Below are 23796 nucleotides of genomic sequence, written 5' to 3'. Positions count from 1 at the left end.
ATGTCCACATGCAATGCTGTACAGTAATTGCAGCATAGCTAGTATATAATACGGCTGCTTTCAAACATGGCCATACTTTTTATTGGGTGGCTGATGCCTGTCTGTCTACTGCAGTAGGAGGTTGTGGGTGGATGTGTGGGATGGGTATTGCACCTAAGTCAACCACATGCAACTGACCCATGGGGTGCAGGATTGTGAGCAGGATTGGAATAGGAATGGACAAGAATATTCTGTAGGTTGGGTGGGTGGTGGAACACTGCTTTGGGTGATTTGGGGGGGGGGGGGGGGTAGGATTTTGGGTTGGATATACCTCATGTGGGCATGACAGGAGGTAATCAAAACACTGGTGGAGGTTGTGGTTGAGCTTTTCAAGGTGGTGGTGATACTCAGTGATTAGAGGAGTGCTGGTTGATGCCTGATTAACAGGGTTACTTGTATCAGAGGAGGAGATGACACGGGAAATGTGATTATGGATGAGTTGGAAAGTCTATTGTCTCTCAATAAAAGCTCTGGTAAGGCTATTGGTATATTTTGACAACTTTCCACTGCAGATATATTGTCCATGGGTGGTGAGACTGTATGGGAGGGACTTTTTAATATGAACTGGTGACAGCTGTCAGAATGAAAATAGTGTTGGTGGTTGGTGCACTTGAAATGAATAATGTATTATGGAGCCATCTGAGAGGTGGAGATTAGCATCTAGGGCGGTGGCTCTTAAGTTGAGAAGGACAAGGAGGGTGTTGGTGTATAAGGACATTACATCAACAGTGAGTAACAAGCAGTCTGTTAATTTGACAGGAACTGTGGAAAAACAGTGAAGGAAGTGAGGAGTGTCTTGAGTGTAGGATGGGGTGTCTTGAATGCAGGATGTAGGCCATGGAACATTTTCTTTTTTCCATTGCCCACCTTCATTTTTCTCCGCCTCTTCTCCCTTGCTCTCCCTCCCCCTCCTTGTCTCCATCTTCATCACCATCTTCCTTCCCTCCCCTCACCTTCTCTCCCCTCCCCTCCCCTCTACCTCTCTGTATCCCTTGTAAGCCCTACCCTCGGAATTCTGTTTGTCTTGTCGTGCAGCTGCTGAGTCATCTGGCTACCCCTCCTTGTATTGTACGTACATTTGTGTGTGTGTGTGTGTGTGTGTGTGTGTGTGTGTGTGTGTGTGTGTGTTTTCTTACTAAAAAAAGAAGAAAAGAAAGAGAGAGAGAGCAAAAGCTTGGAAGCTAGTGTTAACTGTCTTTTGTTGTGTATTTTTATGGGCCACATGCCAGTCCTCTATATATGAGCAGTTGCCTTTCACTTATTTTACATACCATTACACAGTCTTTGTCTTTAAATATTTGCCAAGCATGTATGTTTTACTGGGAAATTTTTGTGTACCTTCGGTCATTAACTTGAATATCACAGTTTGAAAAATTGAGTTTATCACTTTCTCTTTCAGAGTTAATCACCCTACAGAAAAAATGCACTCAGGAGCAGTCATTAACTGGAGAGAAAAAGAGAGAGGAGGGAGTGCAGGCTGTGTGTGTGTGTGTGTGTGTGTGTGTGTGTGTGTGTGTGTGTGTGTGTGTGCGCGGGGGGGGGGGGATTGCGCTGAGTACCTCCTTTGTATAATGAACAGTTGGCTTCCCTTATAAGTCATTCAGCCTCCCATTCAAGATTTCATATTATTGAAATAATGATGTTAGTTTAGAACTGGCTGCATCTATTTTCTTAAAAACTTTTGCTAATAAAAGTTGTGTTACCATTGAGTTCTTTCTTCTAGCTACTGTAAAGGTGATTCAGAAATTCGGGACCAACCATTTGGTATACAAGTGCGTAATGTTCGCTGCATTAAATGTCACAAGTGGGGACACATCAACACAGGTACTTCTGTTTTTATTTTTTTATGTGGCTATATAATATCATACTACACCATTCAGTGTAGTGTTAATTAGCCAAAACTGAGAACTGCTGTATTTTATTCGTGTTAAATTGTGTAATGTGTAATCTTAACTTTTTGCACAGTTGTTAGTCTTTTCCTACTGTTCATCATAGACTAGTTATGTTTACATCAGCTGACACTGAATGCACCGCCAGTTTCAAAAATATCATTCCTAAAGAGATTACAAGATACATCAGTTGTAATAATTATGCTGGCTATAATAGTCTTCCTAGCAGAATATTAAAATTTTACATGGACTTGATAAAACTACCATTGATCTATTTTTCTAAATGGTCATTGGTTCTGGGCCTGGTTGCTAATTGACTTACTTAAGTAGTGTATACTATATATAGTATAAAGAACCTGGAAGAGCAGCTGAACAGAATGCACAGTGTCTTGAAAGGAGGATATAAGATAAACATCAACAAAAGCAAAACGAGGATAATGGAATGTAGTCGAATTAAATCAGATGATGCTCAGGGTATTACATTAGGAAAAGAGATGCTTAAAGTAGTAAATGAATTTTGCTATTTGGGGAGCAAGTAGAGAGGATATAAAATGTAGACTGGCAGTGGCAAGGAAAGCGCTTCTGAAGAAGAGAAATTTGTTAACATAGAGTATAGATTTGAGTGTCAGGAAGTCATTTCTGAAAGTATTTGTACGTAGTGTAGCCATGTATGGAAGTGAAATGTGGACGATAAATGGTTTAGACAAAAAGAGTAGAAGCTTTCTAAATGTGGTGCTACAGAAGAATGCTGACGATTAGATGGGTAGATCACATAACTAATGAGGAGGTATTGAATAGAATTGGGGAGAAGAGAAATTTGTGGCCCAACTTGACTAGAAGAAGGGATCGGTTAGTAGGACATATTCTGAGGCATCAAGGGATCACCAATTTAGTATTGGAGGGCAGTGCAGAGGGTAAAAATCATAGATAGAGACCAAGAGATGAATACACTAAACGGATTCAGAAGGATGTGGGTTGCAGTAGGTACTGGGAGATGAAGAAGCTTGCACAAGATAGAGTAGCGTGGAGAGCTGCATCAAACCAGTCTCTAGACTGAAGACAACAGCCACAGTATAAAACTAAAGATAAGCAAATCGTCCCCCCATGAACCATGGACCTTGCCGTTAATCGGGAGGCTTGCGTGCCTCTGCGATACAGATAGCCATACCGTAGGTGCAACCACAACGGAGGGGTATCTGTTGAGAGGCCCGACAAACGCGTGGTTCCTGAAGAGGGGCAGCAACCTTTTCAGTAGTTACAGGGGCAACAGTCTGGATGATTGACTGATCTGGCATTGTAACACTAACCAGAACGGCCTTGCTGTGCTGGTACTGTGAATGGTTGAAAGCAAGGAGAAACTACAGCCGTAATTTTTCCCGAGGGCATGCAGCTTTACTGTATGGTTAATGATGATGGTGTCCTCTTGGGTAAAATATTCCGGAGGTAAAATAGTCCCCCATTCGGATCTCCGGGCGGGGACTATTCAAGAGGATGTCGTTATCAGGAGAAAGAAAACTGGCGTTCTACGGATCGGAGTGTGGAATGTCAGATCACTTAATCGCGCAGGTAGGTTAGAAAATTTAAAAAGGGAAATGGATAGGTTAAAGTTATAGTGGGAATTAGTGAAGTTCGGTGGCAGGAGGAACATGACTTTTGGTCAGGCAAATACAGGGTTATAAATACAAAGTCAAATAGGGGTAATGCACGAGTAGGTTTAATAATGAATAAAAAAATAGGAATGCGGTTAAGCTACTACAAACAGCATAGTGAACGCATTATTGTGGCCAAGATAGACACGAAGCCCATGCCTACTACAGTAGTACCAGTTTATATGCCAAGTAGCTCTGCACATGACGAAGAAATTGAAGAAATGTATGATGAAATAAAAGAAATTATTCAGATAGTGAAGGGAGACGAAAATTTAATAGTCATGGGTGACTGGAATTCGGTAGTAGGAAAATGGAGAGAAGGAAACATAGCAGGTGAATATGGACTGGGGCTAAGAAATGAAAGAGGAAGCTGCCTGGTAGAATTTTGCACAGAGCATAACTTAATCATAGCTAACACTTGGTTCAAGAATCATGAAAGAAGGTTGTATACAGGGAAGAAGCCTGGAGATACTAAAAGGTATCAGATAGATTATATAATGGTAAGACAGAGAATTAGGAACTAGGTTTTAATTTGTAAGACATTTCCAGGGGCACATGTGGACTCTGACCACAATCTATTGGTTATGAACTGTAGATTAAAACTGAAGAAACTGCAAAAAGGTGGGAATTTAAGGAGGTGGGACCTGGACAAACTGAAAGAACCAGAGGTTGTACAGAGTTTCAGGGAGAGCATAAGGGAACAATTGACAGGAATGGGGGAAAGAAATACAGTAGAAGAAGAATGGGTAGCTCTGAGGAATGAAGTAGTGAAGGCAGCAGAGGATCAAGTAGGTAAAAAGACGAGAGCTAGTAGAAATCCTTGGGTAACAGAAGAAATATTGAATTTAATTGATGAAAGGAGAAAATATAAAAATACAGTAAATGAAGCAGGCAAAAAGGAATACAAACGTCTCAAAAATGAGATCGACAGGAAGTGCAAAATGGCTAAGCAGGGATGGATGGAGAACAAATGTAAGGATGTAGAGGCTTATCTCACTAGGGGTAAGATAAGAAAATTAAAGAGACATTTGGAGAAAAGAGAACCACTTGTATGAATATCAAGAGCTCAGATGGAAACCCAGTTCTAAGCAAAGAAGGGAAAGCAGAAAGGTGGAAGGAGTATATAGAGGGTCTATACAAGGGCGATGTACTTGAGGACAATATTATGGAAATGGAAGAGGGTGTAGATGAAGATGAAATGGGAGATATGATACTGCGTGAAGAGTTTGACAGAGCACTGAAAGACCTGAGTTGAAACAAGGCCCCCGGTGTAGACAACATTCCATTGGAACTACTGACGGCCTTGGGAGAGCCAGTCCTGACAAAACTCTACCATCTGGTGAGCAAGATGTATGAAACAGGCGAAATACCATCAGACTTCAAGAAGAATATAATAATTCCAATCCCAAAGAAAGCAGGTGTTGACAGATGTGAGAATTACCGAACAATCAGTTTAATAAGCCACAGCTGCAAAATACTAACACGAATTCTTTACAGACGAATGGAAAAACTAGTAGAAGCCGACCTCGGGGAAGATCAGTTTGGATTCCGTAGAAATACTGGAACACGTGAGGCAATACTGACCTTACGACTTACCTTAGAAGAAAGATTAAGGAAAGGCAAACCTACGTTTCTAGCATTTGTGGACTTAGAGAAAGCTTTTGACAATGTTGACTGGAATACTCTCTTTCAAATTCTGAAGGTGGGAGGGGTAAAATACAGGGAGCGAAATGCTATTTACAATTTGTATAGAAACCAAATGGCAGTTATAAGAGTAGAGGGGCATGAAAGGGAAGCAGTTGTTGGGAAGGGAGTGAGACAGGGTTGTAGCCTCTCCCCGACGTTATTCAATCTGTATATTGAGCAAGCAGCGAAGGAAACAAAAAAGAAAAATTTTGAGTAGGTATTAAAATCCATGGAGAAGAAATAAAAACTTTGATGTTTGCCGATGACATTGTAATTCTGTCAGAGACAGCAAAGGACTTGGAAGAGCAGTTGAACGGAATGGATAGTGTCTTGAAGGGAGGATATAAGATGAAAATCAACAAAAGCAAAACGAGGATAATGGATTGTAGTCGAATTAATTCTGGTGATGTTGAGGGTATTAGATTAGGAAATGAGACACTTAAAGTAGTGAAAGAGTTTTGCTATTTGGAGAGCAAAATAACTGATGATGGTCGAAGTAGAGAGGATATAAAATGTAGACTGGCAATGGGGAGAAAAGCATTTCTGAAGAAGAGAAATTTGTTAATATCGAGTATAGATTTTAGTGTCAGGAAGTCGTTTCTGAAAGTATTTGTATGCAGTGTAGCCATGTATGAAGTGAAACATGGACGATAAATAGTTTAGACAAGGAGAGAATAGAAGCTTTCGAAATGTGGTGCTACAGAAGAATGCTGAAGATTAGATGGGTAGATCACATAACTAATGAGGAGGTGTTGAATAGGATTGGGGAGAAGAGAAGTTTGTGGCACAACTTGACTAGAAGAAGGGATCGGTTGGTAGGACATGTTCTGAGGCATCGAGGGATCACCAATTTAGTATTGGAGGGCAGCGTGGAGGGTAAAAATCGTAGAGGGAGACCAAGAGATGAGTACACCAAGCAGATTCAGAAGGATGTAGGTTGCAGTAGGTACTGGGAGATGAAGAAGCTTGCACAAGATAGAGTAGCATGGAGAGCTGCATCAAACCAGTCTCAGGACTGAAGACCACAACAACAACAACAACAACAACAACAAGCAAATCATTTGAATTACTGACCCATTTCACTCGTTCCTGTCTGTTCAAATGTGTTTGAGAAAGTGGTCTATGATACGACACTGATTCACATATCTGTGTAGACCTTATTATCTGTGTCTCAATTTGGTTATTGTAAGGGGTCCTCTACAGAGGAAGCAATACAAGAATTCATGTATGAAGTCTTGCAAGAGATAAACAAGAAAAATTATCATGGTGGTTATATTCTGCGATCTTGCCAAAGCCTCAGAGTATGTGGATCACAAAATTTGACATGACAAACTAAAATATTATGCCATTAGTTGGAATTCCTCTAGTATGGAAACAGTCATAGTATGTATTTAGTTATAATAGAGGGAAACATTCCACGTGGGAAAAATATATCTAAAAACAAAGATGATGTGACTTAACGAAAGTGCTGGCAGGTCGATAGACACACAAACATACACACAAAATTCAAGCTTTCGCGACAAACGGTTGCTTCATCAGGAAAGAGGGAAGGAGAGGGAAAGACGAAAGGATGTGGGTTTTAAGGGAGAGGGTAAGGAGTCATTCCAATCCCGGGAGCGGAAAGACATACCTTAGGGGGGAAAAAAGGACAGGTATACACTCTCTCTCTCTCGCGCACGTGCACACACATCCATCCGCACATACACAGGCACGTCTTTCCCTCTCCTTCCCTCTTTCCTGATGAAGCAACCATTTGTTGCGAAAGCTTGAATTTTGTGTGTATGTTTGTGTTTGTTTGTGTGTCTATCGACCTGCCAGCACTTTCGTTCGGTAAGTCACATCATCTTTGTTTTTAGATGTATGTATTTAGTTATTTATTTATTTATTCATCTTGCAGTGTTATAAACATAATACGTATCTATGGGTTTGGAGGATAGGACAGGTGGTTGGCCAAGCCCTTGAACAAATCATCCTGGCACTTGCCTGAACCACAGGAAACCAAAAGCAAGGTTTCTGGGCAGAGCCAACTCCATCCTCCCAAATGTAAAGCCAGCTTCTTAACAACTGCACTGCCTCTTTTAGGTGGTCACTATTGTACAACATTCTGTCATATAAACACAGTTTTATTCTTCATTGCTGCACATGTCAAGGGCTCCACTGAAGACTCTGGATCCCAGAATGTGCTGCTACCCCCCATGCACTAACTCCAGTTTGTTTGGAAAACTGGGGATGGAAGACGTTGCAGTGTTGATACTACTACTAAGTCAACTGCAACATCTTTGGAGCAGATACCACCTCGTGATGTTCTTGGTTATCGGACGTTCATGGGAACCATGTCTCAAGCTCGTGGTGTTGGTGAAACATCGACTAATATTTTTATTGATAAACCATTGTTTGTTAGGACCCACAGGTCTTGTAAACTCTCTCATGATGATAATATTTATGTCTTTGTCCATGGTAAAGGTGTTGATATGAAATGTAAAATAGTTGGTGATATAACTGTATATAATAGTATGTAATAAAGTGGTGGTACATCCTCTGAACTGTAGACATAGAGCTGTACCCTTAGTTTTAATAAACGACATGACAGCGAAAAGGAAACCTGTTGGGTCAGTATGAATGACCCATCCCAAACATTCCACACTCTAATATCTTGATATCACTCATGTGCTCGGTCCCCTTATTGTTAGGCCGCCCGCTCAGTTGGCGTCGCGCATACTAGAGCTCCTATGCGCGATGGCGGGATAAGCGCATCGCCGCAGTCGAAATAATTCTAAGTCCGTGACCTTGGGTGACGTGTCATCTATAAATAGCATGTTTTCGGTAGCTGACGCACAGTCGGCAGCATGCCTCGTCGTAGGATACATCGTGTGTTCCGATGGAAGCCTACTATTTACAAATCTATTTTGGATGTGGAGACTTAAGTATACCATGAACGTCAGTTCGTCCGTTCTGGTTGATGTGTTGAAAGGACAGACTGTTTTTCGAGGAGGTCATTTTGATTTTACTTTTTCTGTTACTGACAATCCTGTTGGTCAGTGTTGGTTGACTGTTGCGATAATTCGTATTGATACTACTACTACTACTACTACTACTACTACTACTACTAAGTCGACTGCAACGTCTTTGGAGCAGATATCTCCTCATGATGTTCTCGGTTGTTGTGGACTGCAATATGGGATGATACAGGATGTTTTGTAGAATTTTGTGCACCATGTTCACAGGCTTGGCTAAAGTCTGGGCAATTGCCTGTCTACTACATGTTTGCTTGCCTCTGCTTGACCCCTCCAGCAGTGCTGTGCCCACATCTACTGATGTATCAGTTACTTTCCTCCCTTTATAACACTGCAAATCAAAAGAACCTGCCTTTTTGAATTTACCAATAGTTTTCTCCTGATCCTTGGCAAAAATCGGGACAACACCTTTTTTCATATCCATTAGTATCCAGAACTTCTGCAGAACTATTAGCACACAATGTTCTTGTAAAAGGACTTTAACAACAACACACAATTCTACATTGAGACAGTCATGCATCTCAGATGCAGTGTTGTCAACTCCTAAAAAACGTACCCCCTTAGGATCAATTCGAAATCCCCCTAAATTTTCCTTTGAATGACCTAAAATTCCAAAGAGGCACCTGTATTTGATAGGAACATTGAACTACTAATAAAAAACATTCGGGTAGGAAGAAATGATGATTTTATTTACATAGTTGTATTTTATACAATGCCACTTATAATCTAAATAATGATAAACGGACACTGGCGAATTTTTTAGACTAATTCTTAAGTGTTGTGACGATGTTAATTGATATAAAAATAGACATTTTTATGTAAGGATATTTGATTAATTATTTGAAAAACTTAGTAATGCTGTTTGTTAACAAACTTCGATGTTAGTAAATCTTAAAGTTAAGAGAATAATGATAGTGGGAAAAAAATAACACACAGTACGAATTCTTCTAATTTAACATGAAACAAAAATATTTCAGGAACAATAAAAATGTACTCTGACTTCAACTTATAAAACATCGAATATTTCGGCAAAGGCTTGAGTATCATGTTGCGTTTTACTATTTCCTGCACGTTTGTGATCATACATAGTGACGTTGAATATTCCGAGCATACGAGTGGATGGAACAAATTTGACACACAAACCACAGTCTCTTTGCAATGTAAATCTTACCATCATGATACTTTGAAGTACTTCAAGAGACAGATTATTGTGTAATTTATTTTTAATTACACTGTACGTCAAAAAAGCACGTTCGACACTTGCGTTTGATATTGGTAGCGTGAGTAGTGCCATAGAAACTTTGGCTACATTTCCAAAATGCTTTTCTCCAGCAGAATCACAATCTTGAAATACCTCAGTATAAAATTCAACAGAGATGGTTACATTCGACCATGACTTATTTTGCAACTGATTCCATTCCTATTCTGTTTCATTTTTGTCACCGTATAAGTGAGTTCTGTAAATTTTAGTGAAAATGACACACACTCGATTTTATTTGAGACAATGCAACTTGAGGATGAAGACAGGCCATCGTCTTCAGAATAGACAAATTATCAGGCAATCGTTTTTGAATTTCTCGCTCCAAAGTACAGAGAAATTTCTTGCACCATTCTTTGACATCGGGTAAGTCTTTTTCATCGATATTTTGTGCAATGGAATGAAACTCGTGGCCAAAATACTTTGCGGATGTATGCATTAGATGGGTCTCGAAATCGAAATTCGCTAATTCACTGTCACTCACTTTCTGTAGGCTCGATGATACAACAAGTTTTTGCAGTAGACTTTTGAAAATAAAAAATAATTCTTTGAGCAACTTAGTAAGTTCCACGTGGTCACTTTGGAAAAGTAAATTCATTTATGTTATACTTTTCAGTACAAATTTTAAGAAGACCAGGAAAGCTTTGAATGGTAATCTTATCATAATATCGTAAAGCTGTTCAGCCATAAAGCAATAAAGCATTTATCTTCCGATTTAGCAATTGAAAATAGCAGTTGTAGTTCTTCCCATTGAACTAATATTGTATTATCTGCCTTGGACCATGCAAGCCAACATGTTCCACTAAGGCCTTGAATCTTTTTTATTTTTCCAGTACCATTCATAGTTTCGTACAATATCTTATACTTTTCTGATCATTTAGGGCTGTAGGAAAACTAACTAAGCGTTTCCCGTACCAAGAATTCCAGTTGACGCAGTAATGTTTTAGATGCCTTTCCAGCACACAGATGGAGTGAATGACAAATGCACCTCATGACAATTATGTCACTTATTTCATTCTTAAACAGAGTGGTGACTGAATTGTGTTTCCCACTCATGACATTCGCACCATTGACGCCAATCCCGACCATATTTTCAACTCCTAAATCATCTTCTTCTAATTGAGCTTCAGTGGCACCGTGCATACTTTTTGCATTAGTATCAATGATAATTATTTTTATCAATCAGTAAAAAGTTGTGATCAGTGCCTTTTTCTTTGCACAGAAAAATCACAGCATAACACACAAATTTTTGTGTTGAAAGATCAGTGCTCTCGTCAGTTATGATCGAATATGGACCATCATCAATTGCTTCTACCAAATCCTGAAGCATGCATGGACTGAGCACATTTTTAATTAGCATCAAACATTTAGTACGATGGAGTTTTAGATCCGAAATCGCAGATGCCGAAGGGTGTAGCTGTGGTAGTATCTCGATCATGTGGTCCCCTGTATGTAATGAACTGTGCTCTGCGATGAATGCAACAGTTTTCAGTTCAGCGATCTTGGTTGTTTCTGACAAAACTGGTTTGAACGTTGAAGTCAAAGTTTTGCGTGACTTTGCAGATTTGTCAAATGCTACAGCCTTCTTACATTTTTCAGTCTTTGTGTGACTCACAAGATCCTTTTTTTTTGTGTACTCTTAATGTAATTCAACAGTACTTGCAAGTCGCGGAGCATCAATTAGTTGTATCAGGTCCTATCCAACCTGTAATATAAATAATACAATATTGAATAATATATAATGGTATTCAGTGCAAATTAAATTAATGAGTTGCAAAGATCACCTCAACTGCCTGGGGAATGGAATAAATGTAAAACTATTAGTTAAAAAGAACTTTCACATCACCTCCGTATCAACCATCATGAGCGCAAGCATGAAAATATTCAAAATGTTGTGCTGATAGAAATATACCCACGATTCATTTGTAAGCTAGACAGATTAACGAACTTGTATAGAAAAACAAGCAAGCAAGTGCACGTAAATTGAACAAAATTAATGTGCAACATCCGGAAGTAATAGTCAATCACTACCAAATCAAGCTCCTGTTCAAAGGCATTTCACGAACTGAACTGAAACACACTGACAACTGACATACTTCACCTATTTTACCTTTTTTAAGAAAATGTGAAAGTCTTGGCTCGTCTCCTGGTCTGGAAGCTTTGAAGAAATTCTTGCATGATAAATATTTATCAAAAGAATCAACATTTACATGACTATTCATTACCTGTTGCTGTAAAACAATGACTGATGGAAACAATCTGACTGTGGAAATTAGGTTATCTGCCTAACCTCAGTTTACTTTTCAGTTTAGATTTTCCATGATCACATTCGGTTATTCTTTTTCTTGGACAGAGTATGATAAGGAGAATATAATATTTCAACTAGAATGAGATATATTATGTAAAATTTTTATACCAATTTAAAAAAAGCTTGGCTACAAACCCTTGAGTTCTGGATCAGTCTACCAACATTTCACATATTTTTGTTGATATCGTTTCGTGTTTCCTTTTGGCATTCTAGAATGAATATAAGCACCAATCGTTATTCATTGATGTTCTTGTTCATTTTGTGGTACTTAAGAAAGACAATTGTAACTTACTTTGTAATTTTAAGGAGTAGAATACACTGCTACACAGACCACCAGGTACCTGGTCACGTTAGAATCTCAACCATGGAGAACAGAGTGAAGGAGTGTATGCACAGGATAGGAGAATACGTAGTACCAGCATACTGGAAGTCTGTTCCTTTGATAGTTCTGTGTTCTACCGCGAGCAGGGCAAAGATGCGAAAATGCTAGAAATGTAGGTTTGCCTTTCCTTAATCTTTCTTCTAAGATAAGTCGTAGGGTCAGTATTGCCTCACGTGTTCCCATATTTCTACAGAATCTCCCTGCAACTCTGGTTTAGTCAGTTTATCCAGGTCCCATCTCCTTAAATTCCCACCTTTTTGCAGTTTCTATAGTTTTAATGTACAGCTCATAACCAATAGATTGTGGTCAGAGTCCACATTTTCCCCTGGAAATGTCTTACAATTTAAAACCTGGTTCCTAAATCTCTGTCTTACCATTATATAATCTATCTGATACCTTCTAGTATCTCCAGGCTTCTTCCATGTATACAACCTTCTTTCATGATTCTTGAACCAAGTATTAGCTATGATTAAGCTATGCTCTGTGCAAAATTCTACCAGACAGCTTCCTCTTTCATTTCTTAGCCCCAATTCATATTCACCTACTATGTTTCCTTCTCTCCCTTTTCCAACTCTCGAATTCCAGTCACCCGTGACTATTAAATTTTCGTCTCCCTTCACTACCTGAATAATTTCTTTTATCTCATCATACATTTCATCAATCTTTTTGTCATCTGCAGAGCTAGTTGGCATATAAACTTGTACTACTGTAGTAGGCATGGGCTTCGTGTCTATCTTGGCCACAATAATGCGTTCAATATGCTGTTTGTAGTAGCTCACCTGCACTCTTATTTTTTTATTCATTATTAAACCTACTCGTGCATTACCCCTATTTGATTTTGTATTTACAACCCTGTATTCACCTGATCAAAAGTCTTGTTCCTCCTGCCAATGAACTTCACTAATTTCCACTATATCTAACTTTAACCTATCCATTTCCCTTTTTAAATTTTCTAACCTACCTGCCCGATTAAGGGATCTGACATTCCACGCTCCGATCTGTAGAACGCCAGTTTTCTTTCTCCTGATAACGACGACGTCCTTTTGAGTAGTTCCCACCCGGAGATCCGAATGGGGGACTATTTTACCTCCGGAATATTTTACCCAAGAGGATGCCATCATCATTTAATCATACAGTAAAGCTGCATGCCCTCGAGGAAAATTACTGCTGTAATTTCCCCTTGCTTTCAACCGTTCGCAGTACCAAAACAGCAAGGCTGTTTTGGTTAGTGTTACAGGGCCAGTTCAGGCACTCATCCAGACTGTTGCCCCTGCAGCTACTGAAAAGGCTGCTGCCCCTCTTCAGGAACCACACGTTTGTCTGGCCTCTCAACAGATACCTCTCCGTTGTGGTTGATTTAGATGTTGCAGACCGCAGTGCCACCACAAGAGGTACATATTTCATGTCCACTGCTGAAGCATGCTATGCACACTCCTTTGTTCGAGTCTCCACGGTCTCAACCGCTGTCATTCATGCGCACTTTTTGTCTTTCTGTTAGAGTCCCCCAAAAAATCCCCCCGTAAAAATGAAGCCCCTACAAAAAACCCTTTCCATCTATCTTCCCCCTAAATTTGGGGGGACACAACACTGCTCAGATGCAAACTGACAAACAGCTGTACACACCATATCTTTTGTTTTACATATTCTGCAACTTATGGCACCATCTGGTAGTAAAATTATTGTCAAATTTTTTCGTATCCATAATGTTTCCCCCTTCTTCAATAATATTTTGTTCAAATTTGGTGTCATTTTGAGCAATGGTTTGTTTTTGACAGTGTTTTGGCTCTGCAGCTTTAATTGTTATCACCCTGTGTATTAAAATCACAACTGACCAAATATATTACTCTGAGGAACACCTATATGTATAGGTTTCTTGTCTGACAGTTGTTTTACTAAAAATTTGTCACCAGCAGATATGTGAACACTCTTCGTCTTCTGCATCCTATTTTCCAGGTAAGATTGAAACCATTCCTTTGTTGTTCCTCTTATAACTGGTGCTTCTAGTTTGTTTAGTGGTATGTTATGGTCAATATTGGAAAAAGAGTCAGACAAGCCTAAGAATATACCTGTAACACAGTTGTTCTTGTCAAGAGCAAGTACCACTTCTTTGATCTTTGTAACAACTAATATTGTACCTCGTCCACTTTGGAAACCAAACTTTGCATCATTTTTAAGTTGTAACTTAAAGATGTAACTCATTTGCCTATCCTTCATGATTGATTTGATTATCTTTGATAATGCAGGCAGTAGTGAAACTGGCCTCTAGTTTTCAATCCTGCGATACCTTCCTTCAGTAAGGGTACAACACATGCATGTTTTAGATAATGTGGGGAAAAATGCCTTAACTACATCTACATCTACATGACTACTCTGCAATTCACATTTAAGTGCTTGGCAGAGGGTTCGTCGAACCACAATCATACTATCTCTCACCATTCCACTCCCGAACAGCGCGCGGGAAAAAACGAACACCTAAACCTTTCTGTTCGAGCTCTGATTTCTCTTATTTTATTTTGATGATCATTCCTACCTATGTAGGTTGGGCTCAACAAAATATTTTCTCATTCGGAAGAGAAAGTTCGTGACTGAAATTTCGTAAATAGATCTCGCCGCGACGAAAAACGTCTTTGCTGTAATGACTTCCATCCCAATTCGCGTATCATATCTGCCACACTCTCTCCCCTACTACGTGATAATACAAAACGAGCTGCCCTGTTTTGCACCCCTTTTGATGTCCTCCGTCAATCCCACCTGGTAAGGATCCGACACCGCGCAGCAATATTCTAACAGAGGACGAACGAGTGTAGTGTAAGCTGTCTCTTTAGTGGACTTGTTGCATCTTCTAAGTGTCCTGCCAATGAAACACAACCTTTGGCTCGCCTTCCCCACAATATTATCTATGTGGTCTTTCCAACTGAAGTTGTTCGTAATTTTAACACCCAGGTACTTAGTTGAATTGACAGCCTTGAGAATTGTACTATTTATCGAGTAATCGAATTCCAACGGATTTCTTTTGGAACTCATGTGGATCACCTCACACTTTTCGTTATTTAGCGTCAACTGCCACCTACCACACCATACAGCAATCTTTTCTAAATCGCTTTGCAACTGATACTGGTCTTCGGATGACCTTACTAGACGGTAAATTACAGCATCATCTGCGAACAACCTAAGACAACTGCTCAGATTGTCACCCAGGTCATGTATAGAGATCAGGAACAGCAAAGGTCCCAGGATGCTTCCCTGGGGAACACCTGATATCACTTCAGTTTTACTCGATGATTTGCCGTCTATTACTACGAACTGCGACCTTCCTGACATGAAATCACGAATCCAGTCGCACAACTGAGATGATATCCCATAGGCCCGCAGCTTGATTAGAAGTCACTTGTGAGGAACGGTGTCAAAAGCTTTCCGGAAATCTAGAAATACGGAATCAACTTGAGATCCCCTGTCGATAGTGGCCATTACTTCGTGTGAATAAAGAGCTAGCTGCGTTGCACAAGATCGATGTTTTCTGAAACCATGCTGATTATGTATCAATAGATCGTTCCCTTCGAGGTGATTCACAATGTTTGAATACGGTATATGCTCCAAAACCCTACTGCAAACCGACGTCAATGATTAGGTCTGTAGTTAGATGAATTACTCCTACTACCCTTCTTAAATATATATAATAGAGGGAAACATTCCACGTAGGAAAAATATATCTAAAAACAAAGATGATGTGACTTACCAAATGAAAGTGCTGGCAGGTCGACAGACACACAAACAAACACAAACATACACACAGAATTCAAGCTTTCGCAACAAACTGTTGCCTCATCAGGAAAGAGGGAAGGAGAGGGAAAGACGAAAGGATGTGGGTTTTAAGGGAGAGGGTAAGGAGTCATTCCAATCCCGGGAGCGGAAAGACTTACCTTAGGGGGAAAAAAGGACGGGTATACACTCGCACACACACACATATCCATCCACACATATACAGACACAAGCAGACATATTTAAAGACAGAGTTTGGGCAGAGATGTCAGCCGAGGCAGAAGTGCAGAGGCCAAGATGTTGAATGACAGGTGAGGTATGAGTGGCGGCAACTTGAAATTAGCGGAGATTGAGGCCTGGTGGATAACGGGAAGAGAGGATATATTGAAGAGCAAGTTCCCATCTCCGGAGTTCGGATAGGTTGGTGTTTGTGGGAAGTATCCAGATAACCCGGACGGTGTAACACTGTGCCAAGATGTGCTGGCCATGCACCAAGGCATGTTTAGCCACAGGATGATCCTCATTACCAACAAACACTGTCTGCCTGTGTCCATTCATGCGAATGGACAGTTTGTTGCTGGTCATTCCCACATAGAAAGCTTCACAGTGTAGGCAGGTCAGTTGGTAGATCACGTGGGTGCTTTCACACGTGGCTCTGCCTTTGATCGTGTACACCTTCCGGGTTACAGGACTGGAGTAGGTGGTGGTGGGAGGGTGCATGGGACAGGTTTTACACCGGGGGCGGTTACAAGGGTAGGAGCCAGAGGGTAGGGAAGGTGGTTTGGGGATTTCATAGGGATGAACTAAGAGGTTACGAAGGTTAGGTGGACGGCGGAAAGACACTCTTGGTGGAGTGGGGAGGATTTCATGAAGGATGGATCTCATTTCAGGGCAGGATTTGAGGAAGTCGTATCCCTGCTGGAGAGCCACATTCAGAATCTGATCCAGTCCCGGAAAGTATCCTGTCACAAGTGGGGCACTTTTGTGGTTCTTCTGTGGGAGGTTCTGGGTTTGAGAGGATTAGGAAGTGGCTCTGGTCCGCCAGAAGAATGACGATGGACCGGTCAGCCTTCAGATCACGGATAGCCTGGGCTTCAGCAGTAGTGATGTTGGGAGTAGGATTAAGGTTTTTTAAGAAGGATTGAGAGGCAAGGCTGGAAGTCAGAAATTCCTGGAAGGTTAGGAGAGGGTGATTTTGAGGAAGAGGAGGTGGGTCTCGCTGTGACGGAGGACGGAACTGTTCCAGGCAGGGTTCAATTTGGATAGTGTCTTGGGGAGTTGGATCATTAGGGGTAGGATTAGGATCATTTTTCTTCGTGGCAAAGTGATACTTCCAGCAGAGAGTACGAGTGTAGGACAGTAAATCTTTGACCAGGGTTGTTTGGTTGAATCTGGGAGTGGGGCTGAAGGTGAGGACTTTGGATAGGACAGAGGTTTCGGATTGGGAGAGAGGTTTGGAGGAAAGGTTAACTACTGAATTAGGGTGTTGTTGTACCAGATTGTGTTGATTGGAATTTTGAGGTTTTGGAGGGAGTGGAGCTGGAAGTGGGAGATTGAGTAGATGGGAGAGACTGGGTTTGTGTGCAATGAGAGGTGGTTGAGGTTTGCTGGAAAGGTTGTGAAGGGTGAGTGAGTTGCCTTTCCGGAGGTGGGAAACCAGCCTAGGTCTTCGTGGCAAACGAATCTGCTCCAGTCCGGAATCCCTGAAGCATTACACCAACAACCTGACAACAGCTTTCGCATCCCGCAACTACCCTCCCGACCTGGTACAGAAGCAAATAACCAGAGCCACTTCCTCATCCTCTCAAACCCAGAACCTCCTACAGAAGAACCACAAAAGTGCCCCACTTGTGACAGGATACTTTCCGGGACTGGATCAGATTCTGAATGTGGCTCTCCAGCAGGGATACGACTTCCTCAAATCCTGCCCTGAAATGAGATCCATCCTTCATGAAATCCTCCCCCCTCCACCACGAGTGTCTTTCCGCCGTCCACCTAACCTTCGTAACCTCTTAGTTCATCCCTATGAAATCCCCAAACCACCTTCCCTACCCTCTGGCTCCTACCCTTGTAACCGCCCCCGGTGTAAAACCTGTCCCATGCACCCTCCCACCACCACCTACTCCAGTCCTGTAACCCGGAAGGTGTACACGATCAAAGGCAGAGCCACGTGTGAAAGCACCCACGTGATCTACCAACTGACCTGCCTACACTGTGACGCATTCTATGTGGGAATGACCAGCAACAAACTGTCCATTCGCATGAATGGACACAGACAGACAGTGTTTGTTGGTAATGAGGATCATCCTGTGGCTAAACATGCCTTGGTGCACGGCCAGCACATCTTGGCACAGTGTTACACCGTCCGGGTTATCTGGATACTTCCCACTAACACCAACCTATCCGAACTCCGGAGATGGGAACTTGCTCTTCAATATATCCTCTCTTCCCGTTATCCACCAGGCCTCAATCTCCGCTAATTTCAAGTTGCCGCCACTCATACCTCACCTGTCATTCAACATCTTGGCCTCTGCACTTCTGCCTCGGCTGACATCTCTGCCCAAACTCTTTGTCTTTAAATATGTCTGCATATGTGTGGATGGATATGTGTGTGTGTGCGAGTGTATACCCGTCCTTTTTTCCCCCTAAGGTAAGTCTTTCCGCTCCCGGGATTGGAATGACTCCTTACCCTCTCCCTTAAAACCCACATCCTTTCGTCTTTCCCTCTCCTTCCCTCTTTCCTGATGAGGCAACAGTTTGTTGCAAAAGCTTGAATTCTGTGTGTATGTTTGTGTTTGTTTGCGTGTCTGTCGACCTGTCAGCACTTTCATTTGGTAAGTCACATCATCTTTGTTTTTATATATATATATATATATATATATATATATAGTTCCAATACCAAAGAAAGCAGGTGTTGACAGATGTGAAAATTACCGAACTATCAGTTTAATAAGTCACAGCTGCAAAATACTAACGCGAATTCTTTACAGACGAATGGAAAAATTGGTAGAATCGGACCTCGGGGAAGATCAGTTTGGATTCCGTAGAAATGTTGGAACACGTGAGGCAATACTAACCTTACGACTTATCTTAGAAGAAAGATTAAGAAAAGGCAAACCTACGTTTCTAGCATTTGTAGACTTAGAGAAAGCTTTTGACAACGTTAACTGGAATACTCTCTTTGAAATTCTGAAGGAGGCAGGGGTAAAATACAGGGAGCGAAAGGCTATTTACAATTTGTACAGAAACCAGATGGCAGTTATAAGAGTCGAGGGACATGAAAGGGAAGCAGTGGTTGGGAAGGGAGTAAGACAGGGCTGTAGCCTCTCCCCGATGTTATTCAATCTGTATATTGAGCAAGCAGTAAAGGAAACAAAAGAAAAATTTGGAGTAGGTATTAAAATTCATGGAGAAGAAGTAAAAACTTTGAGGTTCGCCGATGACATTGTAATTCTGTCAGAGACAACAAAGGACTTGGAAGAGCAGTTGAACGGAATGGACAGTGTCTTGAAAGGAGGATATAAGATGAACATCAACAAAAGCAAAACGAGGATAATGGAATGTAGTTAAATTAAATCGGGTGATGCTGAGGGTATTAGATTAGGAAATGAGACACTTAAAAGTAGTAAAGGAGTTTTGCTATTTAGGGAGTAAAATAACTGATGATGGTCGAAGTAGAGAGGATATAAAATGTAGACTGGCAATGGCAAGGAAATCGTTTCTGAAGAAAAATTTGTTAACATCGAGTATAGATTTAAGTGTCAGGAAGTCGTTTCTGAAAGTATTTGTATGGAGTGTAGCCATGTATGGAAGTGAAACATGGACGATAACCAGTTTGGACAAGAAGAGAATAGAAGCTTTCGAAATGTGGTGCTACAGAAGAATGCTGAAGATAAGGTGGGTAGATCACGTAACTAATGAGGAGGTGTTGAATAGGATTGGGGAGAAGAGAAGTTTGTGGCACAACTTGACTAGAAGAAGGGATCGGTTGGTAGGACATGTTTTGAGGCATCAAGGGATCACAAATTTAGCATTGGAGGGCAGCGTGGAGGGTACAAATCGTAGAGGGAGACCAAGAGATCAATACACTAAGCAGATTCAGAAGGATGTAGGTTGCAGTAGGTACTGGGAGATGAAGAAGCTTGCACAGGATAGAGTAGCATGGAGAGCTGCATCAAACCAGTCTCAGGACTGAAGACCACAACAACAACAAACCCTTCTTAAACACTGGTGCGACCTGCGCAATTTTCCAATCTGTAGGTACAGATCTATCAGTGAGCAAGCGGTTGTATATGAGTGCTAAGTAGGGAGCTATTGTATCAGCGTAATCTGAAAGGAACCTAATCGGTATACAATCTGGACCTGAAGACTTGCCCGTATCAAGCGATTTGAGTTGCTTCGCTTCCCCTTAGGTATCTACTTCTAAGAAACTCATGCTAGCAGCTGTTCGTGTTTCAAATTCTGGAATATTCCATTCGTCTTCCCTGGTGAAGGAATTTTAGAAAACTGCGTTCAATAACTCCGCTTTAGCGGCACAGTCGTCGGTAACAGTACCATCGGCACTGCGCAGCGAAGGTATTGACTGCGTCTTACCACTTGTGTACTTTACATACAACCAGAATTTCTTCGGATTTTCTACCGAATTTTGAGACAATGTTTCGTTTTGGAACCTTTTAAAGGCATCTCGCATTGAAGTCCTTGCCAAATTTCGCTCGTCTGTAAATTTTAGCCAATCTTCGGGATTTTGCGTTCTCGTGAACTTCGCATGCTTTTTCCGTTGCCTCTGCAACAGCGTTCGGACCTGTTTTGTGTACCATGGGGGATCAGTTCCATCTCTTACCAATTTATGAGGTATGAATCTCTCAATTGCTGTTGCTACTATATCTTTGAATTTGAGCCACATCTCGTCTACATTTGCATAGTCAGTTCGGAACGAATGGAGATTGTCTCTTAGGAAGGCTTCTAGTGACACTTTATCCGCTTTTTTAAATAAAATTATTTTGCGTTTGTTTCTGGTGTATTTGGAAGAAATGGTATTGAGCCTAGCTACAACGACCTTGTGATCACTGATCCCTGTATCAGTCATGATGCTCTCTATCAGCACTGGATTGTTTGTGGCTAAGAGGTCAAGTGTGTTTTCGCAACCATTTACAATTCGCGTGGGTTCGTGGACTAACTGCTCGAAATAATTTTCGGAGAAAGCATTTAGGACAATCTCGGAAGATGTTTTCTGCCTACGACCGGTTTTGAACAAGTATTTTTGCCAACATATCGAGGGAAGGTTGAAGTCCCCACCAACTATAACCGTATGAGTGGGGTATTTATTTGTTACGAGACTCAAATTTTCTCTGAACTGTTCCGCAACTGTATCATCGGTGTCTGGGGGTCGATAGAAGGAGCCAATTATTAACTTAGTTCGGCTGTTAAGTATAACCTCCACCCATACCAATTCACACGGAGTATCTACTTCGACTTCACTACAAGATAAACCACTACTGACAGACACAAAAACTCCACCACCGATTCTGCCTAATCTATCTTTCCTGAACACCGTCTGAGAATTTATTTCAGGCTTTAGCCAGCTTTCTGTACCTATAACGATTTCGGCTTCTATGCTTTCTATTAGCACTTGAAGCTCAGGGACTTTCCTAGCACAACTACAACAATTTACAACTACAATTCAGACTGTTCCTTGATCCAAGCATGTCCTGTATTTGCCATGCACCCTTTGAGATTGCACCCCACCTCGTACTTTCCCGAGGCCTTCTAACCTAAGAAACCGCCCAGTCCACGCCACACAGCCTCCGCTACCCGTGTAGCCACCAGCTGAGTGTAGTGAACTCCTGACCTATTCAGCGGAACCCGAAACCCCACCACCCTATGGCGCAAGTAATTTATTACTTTTTGTTAATGGGGCTTGTATGCTCTCTCACAAAGTGAGGTGGCTCTGTGGTTAGCACACTGGACTCAAATTCAGGAGAACAATGGTTCAGAGCCCATCTGGCCATCCAGAATTTTCTAAACATTATACAGAGATACCAAATTACTTTTCTGACAAGAAAAAAAGACACTAGTGTAGCTATTCAAAGCAAAAATTATGTATAAATATACATGAGGAACATGCACATATTGTAATAAGTGTTGGTTTAGTACAGAAACAAAAATCAGACCTGGGTGAAGACCGTCAGAAATTCAGTGTACCAATAAACTTTCAATATAATAACCACTGAATGTACTGCAAAACGTTTTCATGATGTGAAACAAACAAAAAAAACAAAAATTCAATCAAAAAGTATGATAAAAACTTATTTTTTCATGAGCACTGTAATCATGCTTGTCACTTGGCTGCCATCTCGCAAAGGTTTAACAGAAAGCAGAGGAGTGTCATTGACAGGCTGTGTTAACAAGCATGAAGCTAACCTCAGAATGGTGGAACATAATGTTGGATCCCACAAGGATTGGTACTGGGGCAATTCCTTTACTTAACCCATGTAAATGATCTTCCAGTGACTTAATGGATGAGTCAGAAAATTGTATGTTACGGATGACAGAACCACGCTACTGAAAGATCCAAGCTCAATCTTAACCAGACACAACTCTGCTGAATGGGCAAATAGTTGGTCTTAATCTGAAAAAGATTAGTTTATGAAATTTCAGCCAAGCAAAAATGACTGCTAGCACCAGACATAAACATTACTGAACCAACTGAAGTTCATAAAGATGCTGTAATGATGATGAAGTAACTATATTAAAGCAAGTGAAAATTGATAAAAGTTCAAAATGTGCCTTGGCATAAATAAAGAGAAACAAAAATGTGGTTGGCTGTTCAGCATGTTTTATCCTCATTGTCTTGACCTAAAGAGAAACTATTTGCTTATTTTTGTGTCATGTTGTCTTGTGGAAGTATGTTCTGGGGCAATTGTATGTAGAGTAAAGATTGTATTTATTCAATGGAAGTAAATAATAAGAATACTGTATAAAGTAGGCAACCATGTTTATTTAAGAGTCCTGTTTAACAGCTGACTGTGATTGACACTAATATTTTCGAGCTAGATCACATCAGACAGATGTGGATGACACCCTTCATTTCAGAGAAACTGTGTGACTCTTATCAGGCTGACATAAAGTGCAATTTTATTGTGCAGGCAAAGGCTGTCCCCCTCTCCTGAAGCTTTGGACGCAGTGGTCATGGCCTTGTGTACAACAGAAGAAATTGGCTTAAATACAGCAGACACAAAATTTACTATATGTGCTTCACAAATAACACGTTTATTAGTATGAAAAAGTGGAAAGTCCAGGTTCGATTCCCAACAATATTATGAAAAGGATAGATTGCTACTCACTGTAAAGATGGTACTTTGAGCTGCAGCCAAAGCCTTCTTCAGAAAGGCGGGGGCACACGAGAGCACACACACACACACACACACACACACACACACACACACACACACACACACACACACACACACACACACGAGTAAACCTCATGCACCCATTTGCTATCTCTGACCACTGTCAATGTCTAACACTCTTTTCATTGTGCCTGTCTGCAACTCATCTTGTAACCTTTATGATTAGCAGCAGTCTGTCCTTTTCTCATTTTTTGTTTTTGGTAGTAGTGATGCGGATGATGATTTCTGAAGCAGCCCACACACATGAAAGGCTGAATGTGTAACAGTCTTTTCATTGTGCCTGTTGTAATCTAATCTTCTCTCCTGTCTGCAACACAAAGTGTCATCTTTATGGTGAGTAGCGATCTGTTGTTGTTGTGGTCTTCAGTCCTGAGACTGGTTTGATGCAGCTCTCCATGCT

General features: G+C 41.0%; 1 protein-coding gene across 1 annotated transcript in view; it reads left to right on the top strand.

Moving 5' to 3' along the window:
• Positions 1-23796, top strand: part of LOC126252944 (corepressor interacting with RBPJ 1) — a 91181-nt gene that overhangs the window by 36963 nt on the left and 30422 nt on the right. The window contains exon 4 of the mRNA XM_049953953.1: positions 1763-1863. Within this exon, the coding sequence (XP_049809910.1) occupies positions 1763-1863 (101 nt within the window). The remainder of the gene's footprint in view (positions 1-1762; positions 1864-23796) is intronic.

The sequence above is a fragment of the Schistocerca nitens genome, chromosome 4, assembly GCF_023898315.1.
Source record: "Schistocerca nitens isolate TAMUIC-IGC-003100 chromosome 4, iqSchNite1.1, whole genome shotgun sequence".
In the NCBI taxonomy this organism is placed as follows: domain Eukaryota; kingdom Metazoa; phylum Arthropoda; class Insecta; order Orthoptera; family Acrididae; genus Schistocerca; species Schistocerca nitens.
The sequence above is the reverse complement of the archived record's forward strand: the minus strand, read 5'-3'. Positions and strand labels throughout refer to the sequence as shown.